General features: G+C 39.6%; 1 protein-coding gene and 1 long non-coding RNA gene across 5 annotated transcripts; one reads left to right on the top strand and one right to left on the bottom strand.

Annotated features, from left to right (window-relative positions):
• The first annotated feature begins 36 nt into the window (after positions 1 to 36).
• On the top strand, positions 37 to 11533 carry LOC128625691 (uncharacterized). 2 transcript variants are annotated; one of them, XR_008388980.1, is made up of 6 exons: positions 37 to 1875; positions 5744 to 5913; positions 6218 to 6343; positions 9070 to 9246; positions 10359 to 11100; positions 11461 to 11533. It is a non-coding gene; the product is annotated as an uncharacterized LOC128625691 (long non-coding RNA). The 2 variants fall into 2 exon arrangements; XR_008388981.1 differs by having other exon boundaries at positions 40 to 1875; positions 10359 to 10599; positions 10909 to 11490.
• atp6v0a2b (ATPase H+ transporting V0 subunit a2b) lies at positions 2120 to 21323 on the bottom strand. 3 transcript variants are annotated; one of them, XM_053654277.1, is made up of 20 exons: positions 20971 to 21323; positions 19070 to 19148; positions 17369 to 17466; positions 16040 to 16177; positions 15708 to 15805; positions 13986 to 14112; positions 12717 to 12799; positions 12496 to 12589; positions 11484 to 11696; positions 10339 to 10489; positions 9028 to 9167; positions 8243 to 8400; positions 7263 to 7353; positions 6254 to 6372; positions 5731 to 5941; positions 4431 to 4550; positions 3840 to 3959; positions 3423 to 3540; positions 2952 to 3123; positions 2120 to 2483 (listed from the first exon to the last, which is right to left on the bottom strand). In XM_053654277.1, the coding sequence occupies exons 1-20, from the start codon at positions 21085 to 21087 to the stop codon at positions 2381 to 2383; spliced, it is 2550 nt and encodes an 849-aa protein (XP_053510252.1). In that variant the 5' UTR covers positions 21088 to 21323; the 3' UTR covers positions 2120 to 2380. The 3 variants fall into 3 exon arrangements, with proteins under 3 accessions (XP_053510252.1, XP_053510251.1, XP_053510253.1); XM_053654276.1 differs by having other exon boundaries at positions 15708 to 15808; XM_053654278.1 differs by lacking the exons at positions 16040 to 16177; positions 17369 to 17466; positions 19070 to 19148; positions 20971 to 21323 and adding an exon at positions 14348 to 14364 and having other exon boundaries at positions 15708 to 15731.
• Between the last annotated feature and the right edge of the window lie 218 nt (positions 21324 to 21541).

Consider the following 21541-nt stretch of genomic DNA (forward strand, 5'->3'; position numbering starts at 1 on the left):
AAGAAAACTTACCACGTAATTACTCTTAGCGTTGAAGGCTAACCAGACTTCCATTGGAAAGTCCGGCATTTTACAAAAACATATACGTATATATATATATATATATATATATATATATATATAAATAAAAAAATATCGACCTTTGAAAAATTCTTTCATAAAATGAGCTTCGGTGTGTCTGTGAGAAGATTCTATGGTAATACCTCGCTATTAAGCTACTCAACAAGTAGAGTGTCTCGATATAGCCAAACCCAACAAGGCAGAAGTTCAGTTAGCGATCGATGCTAAGTGCAATTACAGCGTAATCTTAGCCGTACCGAGTTTTTTCCTAATAGTTTACCAACACATCTGAGGTAAACGTTGATATTCCTGAGTGTAGCGTTTTCATTACTTTATTAGCTAGATATTTCATTAGCTATTGTCTATATTTCGCAGTTGCCTAGCAACAGCGTTCTCACAAAGTGAATTGAATTTTTTTACGATGTGAATATCGAGCGTTCTGTTTGTTCGGCTACCGACGTTCACGGATTCCGTACAAACGTTCCGTTATCTTTAAAAGTTGTGACACAACTTTGACTAAAATCGTGACATAAGTTAGGTTAGCAGTGGAAGCGAAGCGTAATTACTGTGTACTGTTAACCGTTCTGAGCTTTTTCTTAGTGATTCGCCAAAACAGCCGAGGGAAATGTTGACGTTCCGAGGCCTTTCCTAGCCTTTAATCGGCATCCAGTTGCCTAGCAACAGTGTTCTCAACATCTCACAACCATGTGCAGTCGCAACGTTGACTAAAATTACACTGTAATTACGCTTAGCATCGACCCTTAACCGAACACAGTCATCGTTTCACCGCAGCGAGAAACCAAGTGTGGATAGTTTGATTAGCGCTCGATGCTAAGTGTAAATAAAGCGTCGTTTTATTCCTATGAAAACTTTTCTTAAGAATCTACCAACACTCCTGAGGTAAATGTTGACATTTCCGAGACCTGCGTGTCATTTTCAGTCTCTCTATGCCTTTACATTGTCCATAAGAAAGACCGCATCTTGTTAATCAGCTTATACGAGGTGTCCATATTTTCCAGTTGCCTAGCAACCGTGTTCTTACAACTTTACATCACGGGAAAGCAAACACAACGACACGCTTTTGAATTGTTATTTTTCGTTAAAAATGGAGTCGTAGGAATTCCGCTCACATTTTAAGAGTTGAACGTTCCCCATGTTGAGTTCAGCTAGCGGTTGATGCTAAGTGTAATTTTGGTCAAACGGAGTCCTTTATTAGCAATTCACCAGCACGTCTGAGGGAAATGTTGCTCTTCTGAACATTTCTACACCACTTTCACCATCGATATCTTCCCACTGTCTGTATGAATGACTACATATAAGCTAGATAAACACGTTCGACTCAGGAATTAGCTACCTCGTGCTTACGATGCTTATGATACGCAGTTCTGTTGCCGAGCAACGGTGTTCGCGCAGTTTTAACCACTGGAACGGCGAGAATATCGTGTGTTTGCCTTCCAAACGTCAAGTGAAAAATGAATTCACACCTTAAGATTTGAAAGCGCTATAGGCTGGACATATTAAAAAAAAAAAAAACTTCTGACAGAAACTTCCAGAGTGTGATTTTTTTTTTTTTTTTACTTTTGCTCTAAAACAAATTTGATGAGTTATTGTGTATGACTTGGGATGAATGTGAATTATAGGTAATAAGTCAGATATGTTCATGGATCTACATTCTTTTCTTTTTTTTTTTTTTTACACGATCACTGCCATCTGAGGTCATCAGTGTGCGCCTCAGACTCCTCCCACTCCCGGGCTCAAAATTTCCTTCACCAGCCGGCTTCCAGACTGAAACTCCGAGTCTACGCAGCGTTTCAAGTACGAATGAACACTTTCGGTAGTTAGTATCTCTACCCAGTTGCATTTGTAAACAGGTAAAGAATTCCCTAGCCCTGCGTTTCATTAAATAATTCATTTAAATGATAATTTCGTACTACTTAGCTATGATGGTAGCTTTTAAGCCAAGTGGTGCAAGCTAGCTATAGCCTAGTATGCTAGGTATGCACACAAACAGTGTTTGTAAGAGCGAGTGCTCATTTTGGGTTTAAATGGGGGTTCCCCCCCCCCCTTGTTTGAAAGCCAGAGAGCTGGACGACATTAGAAGGCGATGATTGTGAATGAAGCGTCCTCAAGTTCGTTTTAGTCTCAGTATTTGTCTGGACTTTTAAGGTAGTCAGTGCAACACTATATATTCATACAGACATACAGACATTAAAAAAGGAGAACGTTATACAGCATTGAGGCTCGATCTGTTCCAGATCACTCTGGCACTTCTGTAAAGCTCGGCTTTTTCCGAGCAGAGCGTGTGTGAGGGTCACAGTGTTCAGAGCAATCCTTCGCTCTCGAAGCTCATGTGCAGGAGAGAGAAGGCAAACGGGGAAAACTTGGTTCCAGCGCCGCTGTAGAACTTATTTTGGAACTCCACCCTGAAAAAGCGAGAGAGAGAGAGAGAGAGAGAGAGAGAGAGAGAGAGAGAGAGAGATTTAACTCGTTGTTCCTTGTGAGGTGATCTGATACAAACGTACATCTCGTCAGGACTTTTCTTTTGGGGGGAAAAAAGAAAATCTTTAAAAAAAAATAATAATAATAATAAAAAAAACATTATATATCCCATTATCTCAGAAAAACAATATTTCTCTCATGATAACGTAAATCAAACTGCCAAAAGAAACGTATTTAATTAATACTTCTGAGTAACGACTACTACAGATGAGCAAACGCTCTATCAACGCTCTATCTTAGAGATACTGACTACGAGCGGGGAAAAAGCCGCATCAAAACAACCGAGGCTGCTTTTTTTTTTTCTAGATCGTGTTTCACACGTGACTGAAATTACGTTACTGAAAATCGTTTGTTGAAAACTCGTTCAAACGTCCAGCGTGGACTTTACTGACCAGTGGAGGCGCAGCGCGTGCAGGAAAGCGGAAAGTCCCTCCATCACCAGCAGGATGAAGACGGTCAGGACGGCAAAGAAGCCCATGACGGGGACGAGGAGCAGCACTCCGACGCTGTTGTCTACACGCAGAGCGACACGCATCACCATCGCCCACAGCACCTCCGACAACTCTGAAAACACACACACACACACAAACACACACATACACACAACATCTAATCAATATCTGGAACATCTCAGAAAACACAACACAAACATTTGATGTTCGTTAATCGCACGCCTGCAATCACACACTCATTCACAGCCAGAGGCGATTTATCATAGCCAATACACTACTTTAATGAATCCACTACAGCAGGTAATAACCTGACAGCGAAAACATCAAAACAAAAACACACACAAGCACAAACGAGCTTTGGTGATAGAGCACATGACCACCAGTGCGTTGCCGTGTAGTAGATGGACTCACGTGCATGTGCCAGACTCAGGGCCCACAGTCGGAGGTAGGACGCGGTGTTGGAGATGCAGCCCAGGCAATATTCGATAGTGTGTATTGACTGGTGCAGGAACACATCCGCGAAATCAAACTGGATTTAATAAATAAATAAATACACAAACATACAGTTAACGGCCATTTTATTAGTGAGGTTGCGCCTTGTAAATGAATGGTATAGGGTCTAATCAGAACCCACTATTATCTCCGTTTCTGTTACACACGTAAATCAGTCAGCTATGAGGAGTGTCTCCATAGTACCATGAGGTCCGGTTTATGCCAGTCGTGAGCGAAAATGGGAATTGATTGTGACTTTTCCATTTTCGGGACCGGCGTGAGTCAGCGAGCACGACGGGCCACGAACTAATGAGATGAAGGCGTGTGGCGGTTTACCTCTTCTGATTGGCTGTCTGAACTGTTGGAGTGACTGTCCAGGCTGGTGCCCTCCTCTAAATCATGGGTGCGCATGAGAGAGATTTCCTCGTCACTGCTGTGCCGTACACGCTCATATCCCTGCGCTCACACACACACACACACACACACACAATACTCATTTAATCATAAAAGCTGCAGTTACTAATCTGAACAAATTACTGCAGCAGTGTCACCGACAGTACAAATACATTCCCGTCCAAATTACTTGCAATTACACATTTCCACCAGAGAGGTCGCCAAATCCTCCAAAGTTTTGACTGCGCGCATACAAAACTCACATAACCGATTTTCATTTTATTGTACATAAATATAGGAACGTGCATACTTTTAAACGATCTGAAAGACACAGAGTACTGTTAATGCTGTGGGTGCGGAAATGTGGAACTATTTCACAACAATGAAAGTAAAGCTGAACATCTGCAGCAGTGCGTTCAACTGCCAGGAAAAATAAATCACAGGTTTATGAGTAACTTTTTAAAAAAGAAGGATTAGAGAGATAAACACACACACACACACACACACACACACACACACACGGTGCATTCTCACCCTGTACATGCCCAATCGATTCCTGCCTTTATGGAGCCAGTAGAGGTAGAGCGGCTTCCCGAACAACAGCACAGGAACACTGAGAAGAGCGACGAGTAACAGGAACACCTGCAGTCCTGTCTGAGATGCACAAACACACACGAGCAAATCAGCAACTATTCAAACACTTAACAACCACATGATGACCTTTATGACCTAAAGGCTCGATGGTGTCCCATTCAAATGCATACTGCATCTGCAGAAGATAAATCATTAGAAATAATTGGAGGATCCATAAACTTATTGGAGAAGAAACTGCACGAGATCACAATATTACTGCTGACAAGTTAATACCGCAGATCAAGACACGCCTCCAGGGGGGCGGGACATATATGATCCCAGAGAGCACTAGATGAGGTTGTAGCTAATTAACACACAATAATATTTTTTCTTGATGTCCTGGAAGTTTTTTTTCCATGTGTTCTGTCGTGTTGGTTTCCATAACACTATGGGACATGGGTACAAAAAGCTCTGAAACTAGGCGTGCGTGATACAACACTATCGTCGTCCCTACACGATATTACACTGTCACGACATCCAGTGAGGTTTATCGCTGATTATATTACATTCAATTATCTTATATCATCAGACCTGCCAACCTTTACGGATCTTGCGTAGGAGCAAAAACAGCGGAGTACGCCTGTACGAGACCTTTATTCGTTCCGATAAAACAGAACAGTGAGCCAATGGACATGAATTATCTTCATCTTCAAAACTGTTTTATCCTGATCCATCTCGCGGCGGATCCGGACCCGATCGGGGTAACGCCCGGGTGTTTTGAACGCTCCGATATTGACAGACACTTAATGGAAGCCCCGCCCACTTTCCGCATCTTACTCGCTCTCGACTCGAGCTGCCATGGTTACGTTCTTTAACGCGAAATAAAATCTACTGGCTTGGCTAACATCAGACACATATACAGTGAACATCAGTTAAATATATTTATTAGGAATTCCATCAAAATATATTTTTGACTAAAAATGGTCTCAAAACCATCATAGATATATATAATGAGTATGAGTTTTCTTGTCTTTTATTAAACCAGCAATTTTAGACAATTATATCATTTATTGCGATATTTTAAAATGGATAAATCAATATCGCACCACATTTAATTTCAGGGGCACTGTAGAGATGTCAACATTATTTATTTATTTTTTGAGTAAAACGTGAATACATTCAACCCCCAAGCCACGCCCTTGTCGTCTTCCTCCTCCCCTCCCTCCCTCCCTCCCTCCCTCCCTCCCTCCCACTCGCTCACCTGTCCCGTATAGAGCGGCTGTCCCGAGCCTCCCTGCATGAGGAACATGTTAATGAATTGGATGAGGATGCTGGGAGCTCGCTGGGAGTCTCGCGCCGTGAAGGATAACCACTTGTAGACGATCATGAAGACCAGGTAGCCGAAAAGACAGAGCAGGAAGAGCAGCTCGGGCAGGAAGACCAGGTAGAGGTTGAACTTCCTCCTGAAGTGTCTGAGAGCAAAACGAGACACCATGTTAGGGAACGAGGAACAACAGAGCTCCTCGTTTAACATAATTAACCTAATCATCTCATTGTCCAATCACACGCTTCATTGTGTAAGGTATAAAACACTCTGTGTTTTAGGAAAATAATCAATGCCCGAGTGGTGATGAAGCAAAGTTGAGCTGTTACTATAGCAACGAACGTATTACGTATCAGAACGAGCGCATTAATATAAACCTGCACTGCTGTTATAGAGAATTAATCAACACCTTCTGACCAATCAGGATCCAGAACTCAACTGCGGCTTTTAAGCGACTTACAGGTGGTTAAAGACGCCCAGGATGACACCGAAGGACATGTGAACGATCCCCAAAATCACGGACATCTTCATCTTATAGGAGTTCAGGAACGTGAGTCGGTTTGACGCCAGGTTCCAAATCTAAAAAAAAAAACAACAACCCTCAAAACAAATTTAAAAAAGAAAACAAAATAAAACAGAATGTGCCACTTTTCCATTTTTATTAACTAAAACAACAGCTTTAACTAATTTTATTTTATTTTCTTAATATCTAGAAAAATGCATTTCCCAAGGAAATCTATGAGGTTGCTAGGGTTTTGCTAGGTGGTTGGTTATGGTATGGTTTTTAGGGTGTTGCTATGGTATTCCAGGTGGTTGTTACAGTGTTGCATGGTTGTTGCTTTGGTATTTCAATGCGGTTGTTAGGGTTTTGCAAAGTGGTTATCATGGTATTCTAGGTGGTTGCTAGGGTGTTGCTATGGCATTCCAGGTGGTTGCTAGGGTGTTGCTTGGTGGTTGCTACGAGCTTCCAAGTGGATTCTAGGTAGTTGTTAGGGTGTTTCTAGGTGGTTGCTAGGATGTTGTCAGGCGGTTGCGATAATATTTTGCATTTGGTTGTTAGGGCACTGCTAGGGTATTCCATGTGGTTGCTAGGGTGTTGCTTGGTGGTTGCTATAAGCTTCCAGGTTTATTCTAGGTGGTTGCTAGGATGTTGCCAAGCAGTTGCTATAATTATTGCAGTTAGTTGCTAGGGCATTGCTAGGGTGTTGCTAGGCAGGTGCTGTGATATTCCATGTGATTGTCAAGGTGCTACTAGGTGGTTGTGATGTTATCCCAGGTGGTTGCTAAGGTGTTGTTATCCGAGTTGATTGCTAGGGGGTTGTTAGGTGGTTGCTATGTTATTCTAGCTTGTTGCTAGGTGAAAAGCTCATTATATCTTAAAGCTCATCAATTCAACTAACCAGGTCAGTGAGAATAAACAGCAGCGTGTGTAAAATAATAAAAGCGAGAACAGAAACTGAGGCACTTACCGGATCGATGCCGAAAGGGTACGGCCCGTTAAAGACCCCAGTGACGTTAGGGTCCAGTGTGAGGAAACTGTTCGATTGTACTGTGCTCATCCTGCAACACCAACACAACAATCAACACATCCACTCTGAACTTTAACCGTCACACATTATCCCGGTGCGTTAAAGTTCAGAAACAATACTAAACTGCAGAAAACAACGTGTGAATAAATTAAACGGACATAATTAACAAGTAAAAACTACACAAAAATCCAAATATACGATGCAAATCAGAAAGAAAAAAAAAGTAGACACAAACAATTTTTCTGTCACAGACACGCTGAAATAAAATCATTTTAAAAAACAGTTTAACGTGCAAATATTTCACTAAACAAAAAATAAAAACATATAACTCCAACAACAGAAAAGTAGCTGTAAATTACTTCTGTTTTTAATTTTTTATTTTATATTACACAAATTTTTTAACTGCCATCAAAACAGACTGAAATTTAAATAAAAACAAAACAGCAAAATGCTTTCTTTTTCAGTTCCAAAATAAATTTTAACCAAACAAAAAAAAAAGATCGTAGGCAAATTATTTTCCATTTTTACTTCTAAATGTTTAGAATCATGAAGAATGTTTAGCTCCTTATCAATAATCAAGAAGGTAAATGATCCAGAATGACTTTCTACGATAGAGAATCGATACAGGAACTGAGAGAGCGCATTACGACATGAATGTATGGAGGAGGAACGTTTAGTAGAAAATTTTTTTATATATAAAAACAATAAAGAAAAATATCACTAGAATATATAAAAATAAAAACTAAATTACATTTCTAATGGAAATTAAAAATATTATATTCAACAAAACATCATTAAAAAAAATCTATGATGCGTGGAAATAAATACTGCATGAGGCAGCATTTCGGCTTTTCACAGAAATTAAAACTGTAATCAGGGTGTTTTTGTATTTGTTTGTTTATCGTAAGTAGGAGACTCACTGCCACTCTCCATGGTCGAACATGGCTTTGACGCTCCACCCGGAGCCGAACAGGTTCAGCGACTTGGAGAAACAGTCGTTGTAGATGAACCCGGTGTACACCGAGAAAACACCCATCAGCAGGATGATGTAGCGCCCCTCGAAAAACGTGTTCCAGATCTGAAACGAGGAAAAGAGGAACGGATGAGGCCAGTTCGGACGAATGATTGGAGAGCTTGAGCAAGTCCCCTGCTGTTGCTAGGGTGTTGCTAGGTGGCTGCTGTGGCATTCCAGCTGGTTTTTATGGAGTTGCATGGTCATCGCTTTGGTATTTCAATGCGTGTTCAAGGTGGTTCCTAGGTGACTATGGTATTCAAGGTGGTTGCTAAGATGTCGCTTGGAGATTGCGATGAGCTTCCAGGTGGATTCTAGGTAGTTATTAGGGTGTTTCTAAATGGTTGCTAGGATGTTGCCAAGCAGCTGCTATAATATTGCAGTTGGTTGCTAGGGCAGTGCTATGGTACTCCATGTGGTAGCTAGGGTTTTGCTAGGTGGTTGACTATGGGATTCCAAGTAGTTGTTAGGGTGTTGCTAGACAGTTGCTATGCTATTCCAGGTGACTTTTAGGTGGTTGCGATGTTATCCCGGGTTGATGCTAAGTGGTTGTTATCAGAGTGGATTGCTAGGGTGATGTTAGGTGGTTGCTATGTTATTCGAGGTTGTTGCTAGGTGAAAAGCTCATTACGTTTCCTCAAACAGCAGCATGTCTAACATATCTATATGAAGAAACACAGAATGTAAGCACACCTCATCCCTGCTTTTATTCAGTTTGCGGTCCTTCTCGTACAGGACCATCCAGAAGGCGAAGAGGAACATGATGAGCCCGTGGCCGAGGTCTCCGAACATCACAGCGAACAGGAAGGGGAAGGTGATGATGGTGTACGGAGCTGCGAGAGACGAGTGCATGAGGATCATCGTCAACCCAGAGCTCTAATTTAACTACTTCATGACCCAAACCAGTTAAAGGTGCATCATCTAAACAAATGATCATTAGTGTGGGATTAACATCTCGAGTGATCTCGTCTCACGAGTCAGACCTGTTGGTTTCTATAAAGGCTGACGTTAATAACAAAGCCCAACGTTAATAACAAAGCCCAATCTGACAACCCGGTCATTAACTGTCCTGTTCGCTTCTCCTCCTCAATGGAAAACGTAGGCATGGGGCAGAACTTTTTTTTTTTCGCCCATAAGGATGTCTATTCGCACTCGTTGCAGTGCCCATTTTTGACCACTAGGTGCCATAAGATCTCAATGGAAGTGAAGTAGGGCTGCCTACGCGAGCAAATCCAACATAAAATCAGCTTCTATCTGACAAATTAATCATTGATGACTCAAAATTAATATGTCAACAGAATTTAAAAGGTACAGAGTTGTAAATCAGAACTTTATGAAGCTTAATAATACGTTGAATGGCCGATAGAAATGCTGGGGCTCCTGCACAAACTGCCCTTGTGGACGAGCTGCCACTGGTTACGTCAATACACAACACGCCCGCCTACTTTTACACCCAATTAATGTTTAATAACGGGTCAATACATTGAATGGCTGATAGAAATGCTGGGGCTCCTGCACAAACTGCCCTTGTGGACAAGCTGCCACTGGTTACGTCAATACACAACACGCCCGCCTACTTTTACACCCAATTAATGTTTAATAACGGGACAAATCCTGTGACCTTTCCAGCGACTCTTCATGCACGGAAAAGCTCATGGTGTCGTGGTGTTCACAGCAGTGTTTGAGAGCAGAAGTGCAGAGAGCCAATCAGACTTCAGCCTTGTGGCCTGAAAAGTGTACGATTATACAATGACGCTCCTTCGCTGTTGTGAAAGATTAAACGTTAACCCGTTACATTTACTTTATTTACTTAATTTCTCTCAGACATCAGTAAAGTGCTCTATCACTCCGTCTATAAAATTCTTCACCTGTAACCTCCCACTAAAAGGCAGTGACATTTTTTTCCTCGTCTAACAGAATTAATTTATATTTATGCATGTATTTACATTTTTAATTAAAAGATTTTTTTTTCTCCTATTATCATGTTTCACCTCCCTGACCCACCTGGGTTCACCTCCCTGTAGCAGCCCACTCCGTAGGCGTCCACTATATTCTGAAACCCGGAGGTGAACTTATTGGTCCGTATGAGCGTGGGCGGAGTGTCGTTACTGGGAATGCGATTGACGAACGAAGGAACCGTTGCACCACTTTTTCTCTGAAAAAGCAAAAACAGGAAACGGAGTCAAGATGAGTAACACTTCTATATATATGGAAACACAACGACTACACAACGCAGTACAGAGCCGTGATGAGGTGAAAAAATTGGTAAAATAGACCTTGGAATGATCTCATCTGAAATACACTGGGATTAAAGTACTCCTGAATGTCTTTTAAACCATAAAATAATGCATACATTATTCGATGTATAATCGATCTTGTTCGATAAAAACAATTATTATTAATAAATTGCCTAATAAACTATTAAAAAGAAACATCTCTACACTAGCAAATGTCAGTATGAATATGCATGATTATGCAAATATGCCCCCCCCCCCCCCCGTCTTAATATAATGAGTCTTTATTGGTCACATATACATTACAGCACAGTGAAATTCTTTTCTTTGCATGCCCCAGCATGTCAGGAAGTTGGGGTCAGAGCGCAGAGTCAGCCATGATACAGCGCCCCCTGGAGCAGAGAGGGTTAAGGGTTAAGGCTCAAGGGCCCAATAGTGGCAGCCTGGGGCTTGAACCCCTGACCTTCCAATCAGTCACCCAGAGCCTTAACCGCCAAGCCACCACTGCCCCATATGCATACCCAATTACCTGGTTAGCTGAGCACATGATTTGTAGCTGAATACTTTTATCTAGCAAGTTGCCATACTCTTTAATTTGCATATCAGTTGTGATTGGTCCAAAGCCGTTGAAATTATTTAGTGACACAAAAACAGATTTTTTTTTCTTCTCAGTTTTGTTGCTTTGTTAACAAATTTCCCGAATTCTATGTAAACCTAATCAGAAAATAAAAATATTTAATAAAATAACATAAATGAGAGAATATTTATAGAATAACACAATGTTTCTGTCACTGTTGAAATTTTGAGGCTAAACATTTTGGTTGTTTTTAAGTCGTACGTAGTCATCCGCTACAGACAAGTAATTTACATATCCGATGCGATTGGTCCAAAGCCGGAATGCCGCTTCAGACTCACCGAGCCTTCCTCCAGCGCCCTCCGCAGGGCAGGCAGGTCGTTAACAGGGCACCAAACCTCCGCTATCAGGCACTTGTTGGTGACGTCGAAGCTGCACAGGTTGAGGATGTGGTAGATGGCCTTCATCTTCTTCACCTGGATCACCCACGTGTACACGGACTCCGAAGCCGTGTTCAACACCTGCCTCAGGTAGTCCTCCGTCCGGTGCAGAACCTACGGGCAAGGAAACTTCTAGAATCATTCCGGAACATCATAAGCTGCTATGCTGTTAACGTAGTCTAAAAAATATCACGGTTTATGGGAAGTGAATAAAAATAAACACGTATATAACTAGTGAGGCAGTGTGCAGTGCTGCTTAGGCAAAAATATTACGACGCATTGAGGTTTTATTTATAAACACATTGCAGTAAGAAATCAGATAGCTAATGCTGGGGATTAACTTGGTTTGATTTCTGTCCAGAGGATTTGTCTGACACGTAGGAAACCAGGAAAGGGTTTTTTTGTTTATTCAAATGTATGAGGTCACAGCACAGGAGACACACCCGGTGTTTTATAGGTCTGCTATAACTTTCACTATGAGTGTACTTTTGCATTAAAGAGATGAGTACTTAGTGGTTTGTTAATACAAAGTCTGTGTGTGTGTGTGTGTGTGTGTGTGTGTGTGTGTGTGTTTGCGCACGAGCTCATGGGCATGAGGCAAGACATTAATGCAATGACTCAGATTAAATCTCTCTGCAGGCACTCTAGCACGCTCTCTCTCTCACACACACACACACACACACACACACACACACACCACGAGCTCGGTCACATGACACATCACATCCTCTCAGGCCCAGGTTTCAGTGCAAACTGTGGAGTCAAGCAGACTGACTGAGGTTAGAAACGAGCTACTACAGAAGAGATCATATATCAAAAGTCTCACGAGCTTCGATTTAGAACCGGGATGTAATCAGGGCACACCTTCCAGCCAATCAGAAACCAGTATTGTAATACGGTCAGGTGAACTCACGGTGTGCAGGTCCTGAATGCGCGTGCGGAGACCTTCGACCACGTCGTTCCTCTCCTCGTTGCTGTTAGGGTACGGGTACAGGTGGCAGTGGTAGCTGAGGAGAAACACACATTTTATTTTTATGTATATTATATTTATATCATTTCTACAACTTTATCCACTTGTTTTTTTCTCTCCACGTCGAAATCATGGAAAAAATTAATAAATAAAAATGTCGTTACCAGTCGCAGATCTTCTTCACTTTCTGTCCGATCTGATCGCCCCAGTAGGAGATGAGGAAGACGGCACATCGGGTGGGCTCGCCCTGTTCAACCCAAAACGGGGGGGTGGGGGTGGGGGGGTAAAAATAAACATGCTAAATCAGTCAATATTAGGACTTTCAGACATTTCTCCCAGCATCATGACACCAAAATTATTCTAATCTCCATATTCTTTTTTTCAATTATTTCATCGTTTATATAATAACAACAATAAACTACAGGGTGTCTCGTAAGTCCAGCATCCTGGGAGGCGGGGATAAATAAAACAAAAAAAACATAACCTTATATTCACAGACCTTGCTCATCACGGTGTGTAAAAATATAAAAATATAAAAATGAACATTAACCCTATGATATGCTGGACTTACAGCACAACCTCTATATTATTTAATACACTGATTATTTATTCATTCATTATCAACACTATACTAATAATACTTTATAATATAAATGCATTTACAACTACAAGTGTGTGCAATTTCACTGATCATTTTTAAGGTAATAAAATAAATAAATAAATAAATAAAAACAACGTTATGCGAGTATGATTACGTACCTGTAATAAAATATCCGTACATTCATAAATATAATGTTTAATATACATTATGTAAATAAACTTGCGTTTTTAGCTAGATTTTTATTTCTCTTCACACTCATTTTAAATTTTAGAACACATATTATCATAACATCGTTAACACAGTATTTCACTTTTTTTTTTTTTTGTTTTAAATCTCATTTATTTATAACACAGATATGAATATTTCCTTTACAATTACGTTAGAATAATGGCTATAGCAATTTTATATGACAAAAACATACCTTAAATATTTTTTCTAAAAGGACGAATTTGAATATTCAAACAAACTGGAACAAAACGTTACTTATTATATATTATTTCTTTTATTTTTGATTTAATATAGTACTTGTTTTACTGTTTCAACCCTGCTATATCTTAGTGAAAAATACTACACTACAAAAGCACAATCAAAATGATTCAAACTATAAAGATGACCATTTTTCTAAATTATGTTCTTCTTTGTCATGTCCTCTGCTACGACATTCGTGGGATGATATTTGAATATTCGCAAATCAACACACATTATTTGAATACCGAATAAATTTCCTGTGCGAGTTTATTAATACAGAAACACAGCAGCACGTTAGAAACAGTGTAGGTGTGTGTGTGTGTGTGTGTGTGTGTGTGTGTGTGTTCGTTCAGGTGAAACTCACCGTGCTGTGGTCCTCTAGGCTCTCCTCGATCTCGGCGTAGCTGAGGATGGTGTATCCTTTACACACTCGCCACAGCATGCGCTCAAACGCCTCGATCTTCACACTGGGGATCAGGCCGGAGATAAACCTGCACCAGGAAGTGAGCAAAGCACACCGTTAGGGTTAAAGCCTCCAAATCCTGACACACACCATCAGGAATCTTTACGCAAAATACTTTTTTTTTTTTTTTTTTAAATGTTTTTTATAAAGTGAAAGATGCTAATGTAAAAAATAATTACGATTTTATATATTTCATAACTTAGAATATTACAAAATATTTTTCATGACGTAAAACATGCTAATGAACAAGAATTTTAACTTACATTTTTCACAACGGAAGCTACGCTAATGTAAAAAAAAAAAAAAAAAAAAAAAAAAAAGAAGAAATTGAAAAAGATATTTTTCCATAATGTAAAATACGCTAATATAGAAGAAGATGAATGCAGATGAAAAGATTCGACTTTTTCATAAAGAAAAAATATATATTTTTTTAAACACTAAAGATGATATTTTTCACAATGTAATGTAATCATATGCTAATGTAAAAAAATATATATATGAAAGGTCGTATTTTTAAAATGTATGATTTTATATTTTTCATAATGTAAAACAATTGACACTATTACACTTTTATTTATATAAATATTTTATTTATGATTGTTTCCGTTTACTATCAGATATTTACTGCTGATCGACTTTCTTCTTTCCAATTCTTCGCGAAAAACTAATACAAATCCTCTTAACATTCACTGAGTCAAATATCTCTCTGTAAAGAGGTTTTTCAGTTCCTTCCTTCCTTCCTTTCCGAGAGAGAGGGGGGGGGGGGGGGTGGGGGGGTGGAGAGAGAGAGAGAGAGAGAGAGAGAGGGAGAGAGAAGAAACAGACAGAAAGGAGAGACGGATAGAAAGAGACACACACAGAGAGAAAGATGGACAGACACGAAGAAAGAAAGAAACAGGCAGAAACAAAGAAAGATATACAAAGACTGGCACACAGGCATAGTGAGTGAGTGAGTGAGTGAGACAAAAACAGACAGACAGAAATACAGACAGACAGAGAGACCAGAGACACACGCAGAAAGAGAGAAAGATAGACAGACAGAAAGAAAATCATACAGAAAGAGAGAAAGACATGAAGAAAGAGAGGCAGACAGAGAAAGATGACAGGCGGAAAGACAGAGAAAGATAGAGAGAGAAAGAGAGAGACAGACCGGCAGAGGAAAAAAAACAGAGAAAGACAGACAGACCAACATATAGACAGACAGAAGGACAGAGAGAGAGAGACAGACAGACAGACAAAGAGAGAGACAGACAGCGAGACAGAGACTTTTAAGAGAATAAGGGGAATAACAGACACTGTGTCTTTACCTGGCCGTGTGTAATACACTATAGTGAGAGATCAGCTACACAGCCACCAAAGCACTGTAATATTTAAAATATGAATTTATGAATAAAGTTCTTGCGTCACCATAGCAACAATATATCCCTTTATTCTGGATGAACCCGAAACCTGAGGAGCATACGGGAGATCAGTTTTCTGAATGAGGGCGAGAGTGATTAGTATCCTGCTGTGAGACAGGAACCTCTCTGTTTATCCTCAGTTCAGTGCTTTATCGGAGATCAGTGTGTGTGTGTGTGTGTGTGTGTGTGTGTGTGTGTGTGTGTGTGTGTGTACGCCTCTCACCCGAGTTTGGCCCCGAGCCTCTGCATGCTGGCGTAGTCCATCGCCGAGTCTTTCTCCAGGAAAGGAAACTCTTCATACTGAGCCCGCATCGGCTCTCTCTGCTTACACAACACACACACACACACACACACACACACACACACACACACACACACACACACAAACACACAAACACACACACCTCTTTGACATGGCCTCTGAAACAGACTTCCATTACGTGCTCATAGATTTAAATTAGGTTTAAACACACGTATCAAATGAAAGGTTTTGAATTTGCAGAAGCGATTAATGCCGCTGTTGTGGGCGGAGTCATGGGCGGAGTCGAGACACACCTCGGCGGTGCGGTGGACAAAGTTGCGTGTGATGCGCAGCATGTGTGAATACTCAATCAGTTCCAGAAGATTCTTCTGCAGCTTCTCTTTGTTCCTCATCACCTCACTGAGCTCCAGCTCCAGCCGCTGAAGCTGCTCCTGAGAACACACACACACACACACACACAGAGTTACACACACAAAACAAACACACACACTCGCACAGAGTTACACACACAAAACAAACACACACACAGAGTTACACACACAAAACAAACACACACACACACACAGAGTTACACACACAAAACAAACACACACACTCGCACAGAGTTACACACACAAAACAAACACACACACAGAGTAACACACACACTCCCACAGAGTTACACACACAAAACACACAGAGAGATAGACCGGGAGAGAGACAGAGAGATACACACAGACAGAGAGTTCAAATTTTAAAGACCAACATACAACTTACAACAGAAAGAAAAAAAGAAAAAGAAAGATGGAAAGAAAAAGAAAGAAGGAAGGAAAGAAAGAGGGAAAGAAAAAGAAAGAAGCAAGGAAAGAAAGAGGGAAAGAAAAAGAAAGAAAGAAGGAAAGAAAAAGAAAGAAGGAAGGAAAGAAAGAAGGAAAGAAAAAGAAAGGAGGAAGGAAAGAAAGAAGGAAGGAAAAAGAAAGAAGGAAGGAAAGAAAAAGAAAGAAGGAAGGAAAGAAAGAAGGAAAGAAAAAGAAAGAAGGAAGGAAAGAAAGAAGGAAAGAAAGAAGGAAAGAAAATGAAAGAAGGAAGGAAAGAAGGAAGGAAAGAAAGAAGGAAAGAAAAAGAAAGAAGGAAGGAAAGAAAGAAGGAAAGAAAAAGAAAGAAGGAAGGAAAGAAAAAGAAAGAAGGAAGGAAAGAAAGAAGGAAAGAAAAAGAAAGAAGGAAGGAAAGAAAAAGAAAGAAGGAAGGAAAGAAAAAGAAAGAAGGAAGGAAAGAAAGAAGGAAAGAAAAAGAAAGAAGGAAGGAAAGAAAGAAGGAAAGAAAAAGAAAGAAGGAAGGAAAGAAAAAGAAAGAAGGAAGGAAAGAAAAAGAAAGAAGGAAGGGGAAAAAGAAAGAAGGAAGGGGAGTGCAACTGTGTATCTGATGATTAAAATCTAATATATAAATAATAAAAAATAAGCAGATTTGAACCGACTCCAGAACAGTTCGAGAACCAAGAACCAACACGTCTCACTCTCGTGTTTCTCACACACTCCGTCATTAACCTCCAGGCCGTGTGTGTGTGTGTGTGTGTGTGTGTGTGTGTGTGTGTGTGTGTGTGTGTGTGTGTGAGAGTGAGAGAGAATGCGGCTCTGTGATCCTACCATAATTCCCATCACATGTTTGGGCAGCGGAGCCATGGGGTTCACCTCGTCCTCAGGCAGAGCGATGTCTGCTTTCTTAATCTCTCTCAGAAGATATCCTGTGATGAAACGCACACACACACACACACACACACACACACACACACACACACACACACACACACACACAGAGTCTCAGTGTAAAGGCTTTAGAGAAAATCCAACAGAAATGTAATAAAGCCTGGGCTTATGCACTGATCCAACAAGCGTTCTACCTCAGCGCTGCTGAATGCTGGATTCTGATTGGTCAGAAGGTGTTGATTCTTTTCCTATTCTACTCATTTTTGCTTTCACTTATTATCTTGAGGTTCTCTTAACGTAAACGAGTCACTACGCCAGCGTCCGTGATTAATTACACCACATATCGTAATGACTGCTACGTTAAACGAAAACGCCACATAACGACAAAGATTTTATTGAAAAAAAAAAACAAATATCGCAGTTAGGGGCGGGGCGATACGACAAGAATGATCAGGATATAATTCAGGACATAAGAGCTAGAGATCAGCTACAGAGCCTTCAAAAGTGGCGCTAAACTGAGAGCTGAAATCTTCCGTTACGTGCTAGCTACAGAAGTGTAAACCTCGGGAATATTCCACGTCGGTGTAAATGATGTACGAAAAGCAGATGTTTATTTATCTATTTAAACACAGGCGCAAACTCGACATAACTGTGCGGCAACAATTACTTTAGGCTTAAATATAATTTGCTTATTTATAATATACTTTACATTATATTTATAATTTACTCATTCATTTATTTTGTAATTTACTTTAGGCTTAAATATGAAAATCAAGTTACGATTTTCTCTTAGTGAAGAGAATAACCGAGACATGAAATCCCTCGAGGGGGGGGCTAATATATTATTGTTGTTTTTGTTTTTTTTTAAATAACTGTAGTGTGAAAAGAAAAAAAAAAAAGTTGAGGGATTTATTACAGTGATGGAAGGTTACTTTTACAAGCTGGATATACGTTTATGTATTTATTCATTTATGCATTTAATTATTTATTTTAAATAACTAGTCAAAATTGTTGAGGGGATTTACTACAGTGACTGAAAGTTTGTTTTTTTTTACGTGCTATTTATTTATTTACTTGTTTATCTATGGACTTATTTATGAAAGTATTTATTTAGTTTTAAATAACTGTAGTAAACAATGTTGAGGCGTTTACTACAGTGACTGAAAGTTTGTTTTACAAGATAATATTATTATTCATTATTGTAAAAAAAAATAATAATTGGTCACAAACATCACAACGACAGAAACCCGTTACTAAAATTACAGCTAGATTTGTTTAGAACGTAATTTAATGGATCTTATCATTTCAACGTAAATATCAACTATTATCTAATTTCATGTAACTGAATTTTTTTATTAGCAGTAAGAGAACTGTTTAAGGACAAAGAAAACAGGAAGTAACAGTAACACGAGACGTAGATATTTTACAAACTTCACGAATCCATTCGTTTAATTTATAAGAAATATTAAAGCTACCGAAAGGAAATATCTACTTAACGTCATGCCTTTCTCCCCTCCATAAAAAACAAACAAACAAATAAATATCCTGAAGGTTCCTTAGAAAGTAAACGTCACCCTAACATCTTCCAGAAAACTTGTTCCCGGGTGCTTATTATAAAGAAGATGAAGTAAACTGCATTACCCAGAATCCTCTCCATTTCTTCGGATCTCTTGGTCTCGTTGACGAACTTGCGCTGGAAGACGTTAACACTCGGGTTGAGCTGAAACACAAAAGTTTATATTTATATATATATATATATATATATAATTTTAAATCACATGGTGTCTTACAGTACTGTAGTCCAAAACATCTTACAGCATCAACAGCTCAAAATGGAGGATGATTAGAATGTTTAAAGGGGCAGTATGTAATATTTTTAGCACTGTGAAGTGAACTACAACCAGCTTAACACATTAAAGACTCCGAATGGAAGATGATTAAAATGTTTAAAGGGGCAGTATTAATAACTGCAAGCTGGGAACTTTTCCAAAACACACTCTTTATTAAAACTACAAATGAACTGTAAGGTTGAGGTGTAAAGCTCTGTTGGGTCAGAGGTTGGAGCTAATTTACAGCCCAGAAAAATGTACACCAGCCACATTTACCGCACAGCAATTTTGTGATTCACATGTTTGTCTGTGGTGTCTTTGTACGTTTTATTAACGCTTCAACGCAAACCCTTTAGCGCAAACCCTGAAACCATTGTCAGAGGTCTAGAAAAATGACATATTGCCACTTTAAGGGAAAATCGTATTTAAAAGTGCAAGCAGAAACCATGAAATTATTGACAGTGGTTGAGAAAAATGATATATTGTTGCTTTAAGGAAAAAGAGCATAGAAAAGCACTAGCCACTGAAACTATAGAGAGAGGTCTAGAAGAGTAAATATTCGCATTTTAAGGGTGTGTAAAAGTGCAAACACCAACCCTGAAGCTGCTGAGGGCAATCTAGAAAAATTATATATTGCCACTTAAAGGTAAAAAAAAATTGTATGTAAAATTGCACGGTAAAACTACTCACAGACAGCTTTAAAAGATTTACATACTGCCGCTTTAAGGGAAACAGCATGTAAAAGTATGAACAAAAACCTTGAAATTATTGACAGAGTTAAAAAGAACAAAATACGGCCGCTTTAAGCGGAAAGCAGTATGATCTAGTGAAAGCACAAACCCTCAAACTATTGACAGAGGTTTGGAAAATTACATACTACTGTTTTAAGGAAAAAATTATCGGCAGAGTTAGAGAAAAACTTTAAGGTGTGAAAAGTATTGACGATCCCTGAAACTATTTACGAAGATGTAGAAGCAGAAACCCTGAAATTATCGAAAGAGGTCTAGAAAAATTACACATTGCCGCTTTAAGGAAAACAGTATTTAAAAGTGCAAGGAGAGACCCTGAAACTATTGACAGAGATATACAAAAATCACCATTTTGGCACTTAAAGGATAAACAGTACGTACACGTGACAGCACAAACCCTGAAATTATTCACAGAGGTCTTGAAAATTACATATGAACACTTTTAAGGAAAGTAGTATATATAAAAGTACATGCAGAAACCCTGAAATTATTGCCAGAGTTAGAGGGAAAACTTTTAGGTGGGAAAAGTAGTGAAAACACAATCCCTGAAACTATTTACAAAGATGTAGAAGCAGAAACCCTGACATTATTGACAGAGGTCTAGAAAAGTTACATATCGCCGCTTTAAAGGACAAAGTATTTAAAAGTGTAAGAAGAGACCCTGAAATTATTGACAGAAATGTTACAGAAACGTCATTAGATATTCATGAACAACTGAATCTAGTAAAAGGCTGAGAGAAAAGGGAAAGTTATAAGAAGGTGATAAGAAGGAAAGAAATGAAAGCAATTTCTCAGGTGTCCGAGTGAAGTTCACACCGAAAAGTGAACGCTGTTGCATAATAACACAAGACAAGTAGAGTTATTCAAGCCAGCGGTTTGACTCAGAAGAGATGAATATATAACTTGTAGTATTTAAAAGAGGAAAATGTTGAGTAAAGTGATAAGAAGCTGAAATAGTTCTCACATCTCTGAACTCGACCAGTCCGAGCTCCCCGAGTTCACTAATGCACTCATAAGCCGAGCCGGACTGCAGGAACAGCTGGGCCAAACACACCTCCTCACTCCGAAACAGAGAGCCCATTTCGGAAGAATAATAATAACAATAATAACAACAATAATAAAACCCTCCAACTTCTCCTCGGAGAAGAGATCACTTGTCTTCCACTTATAAAAAGAGTTGTCTGAACCCCAGCAGATGCGCTGGTCTTAGCGTTAGCATTAGCACGCAGTCCGGTTCGCCTCGGCTTAGCTGTGACGTAACGCAACGACGTGTCTTCCTTCGCGTGCGATATTTTTTTTTATCACTCCTACCCATATTCCGACAAATTCCACCACCAGTACTGTGAATGGTTGATACGGTCACGTGATGGCTCAACGATCCAATCAGCGTGCCACTCACGATAAGGCTAGCCAATTCCGCAGAAGGGGGCGGGGTTTATATATGTGGGTTCGGAATACGGGTAACGCTAATCAAATTCTCCACAGGAATTTGTGTATCGGTATTGTTGTTGTTGTTTTTTTTTTTTGCTTAATAA

The sequence above is a fragment of the Ictalurus furcatus genome, chromosome 22 (genome assembly GCF_023375685.1).
Source record: "Ictalurus furcatus strain D&B chromosome 22, Billie_1.0, whole genome shotgun sequence".
Classification (NCBI taxonomy): Eukaryota; Metazoa; Chordata; class Actinopteri; order Siluriformes; family Ictaluridae; genus Ictalurus; species Ictalurus furcatus.

Excerpts from the sequence above, each read along its gene's own strand:
- atp6v0a2b (XM_053654276.1), bottom strand. The coding sequence starts at position 21,087 with ATGGGCTCTCTGTTTCGGAGTGAGGAGGTGTGTTTGGCCCAGCTGTTC. Across the intron at positions 12,800-13,985 it reads GCCTAGAGGACCACAGCACG|GGCGAGCCCACCCGATGTGC; the intron begins GTGAGTTTCACC and ends TGGGTTGAACAG. Across the intron at positions 8,401-9,027 it reads TGAATAAAAGCAGGGATGAG|ATCTGGAACACGTTTTTCGA; the intron begins GTGTGCTTACAT and ends TCCTCGTTTCAG.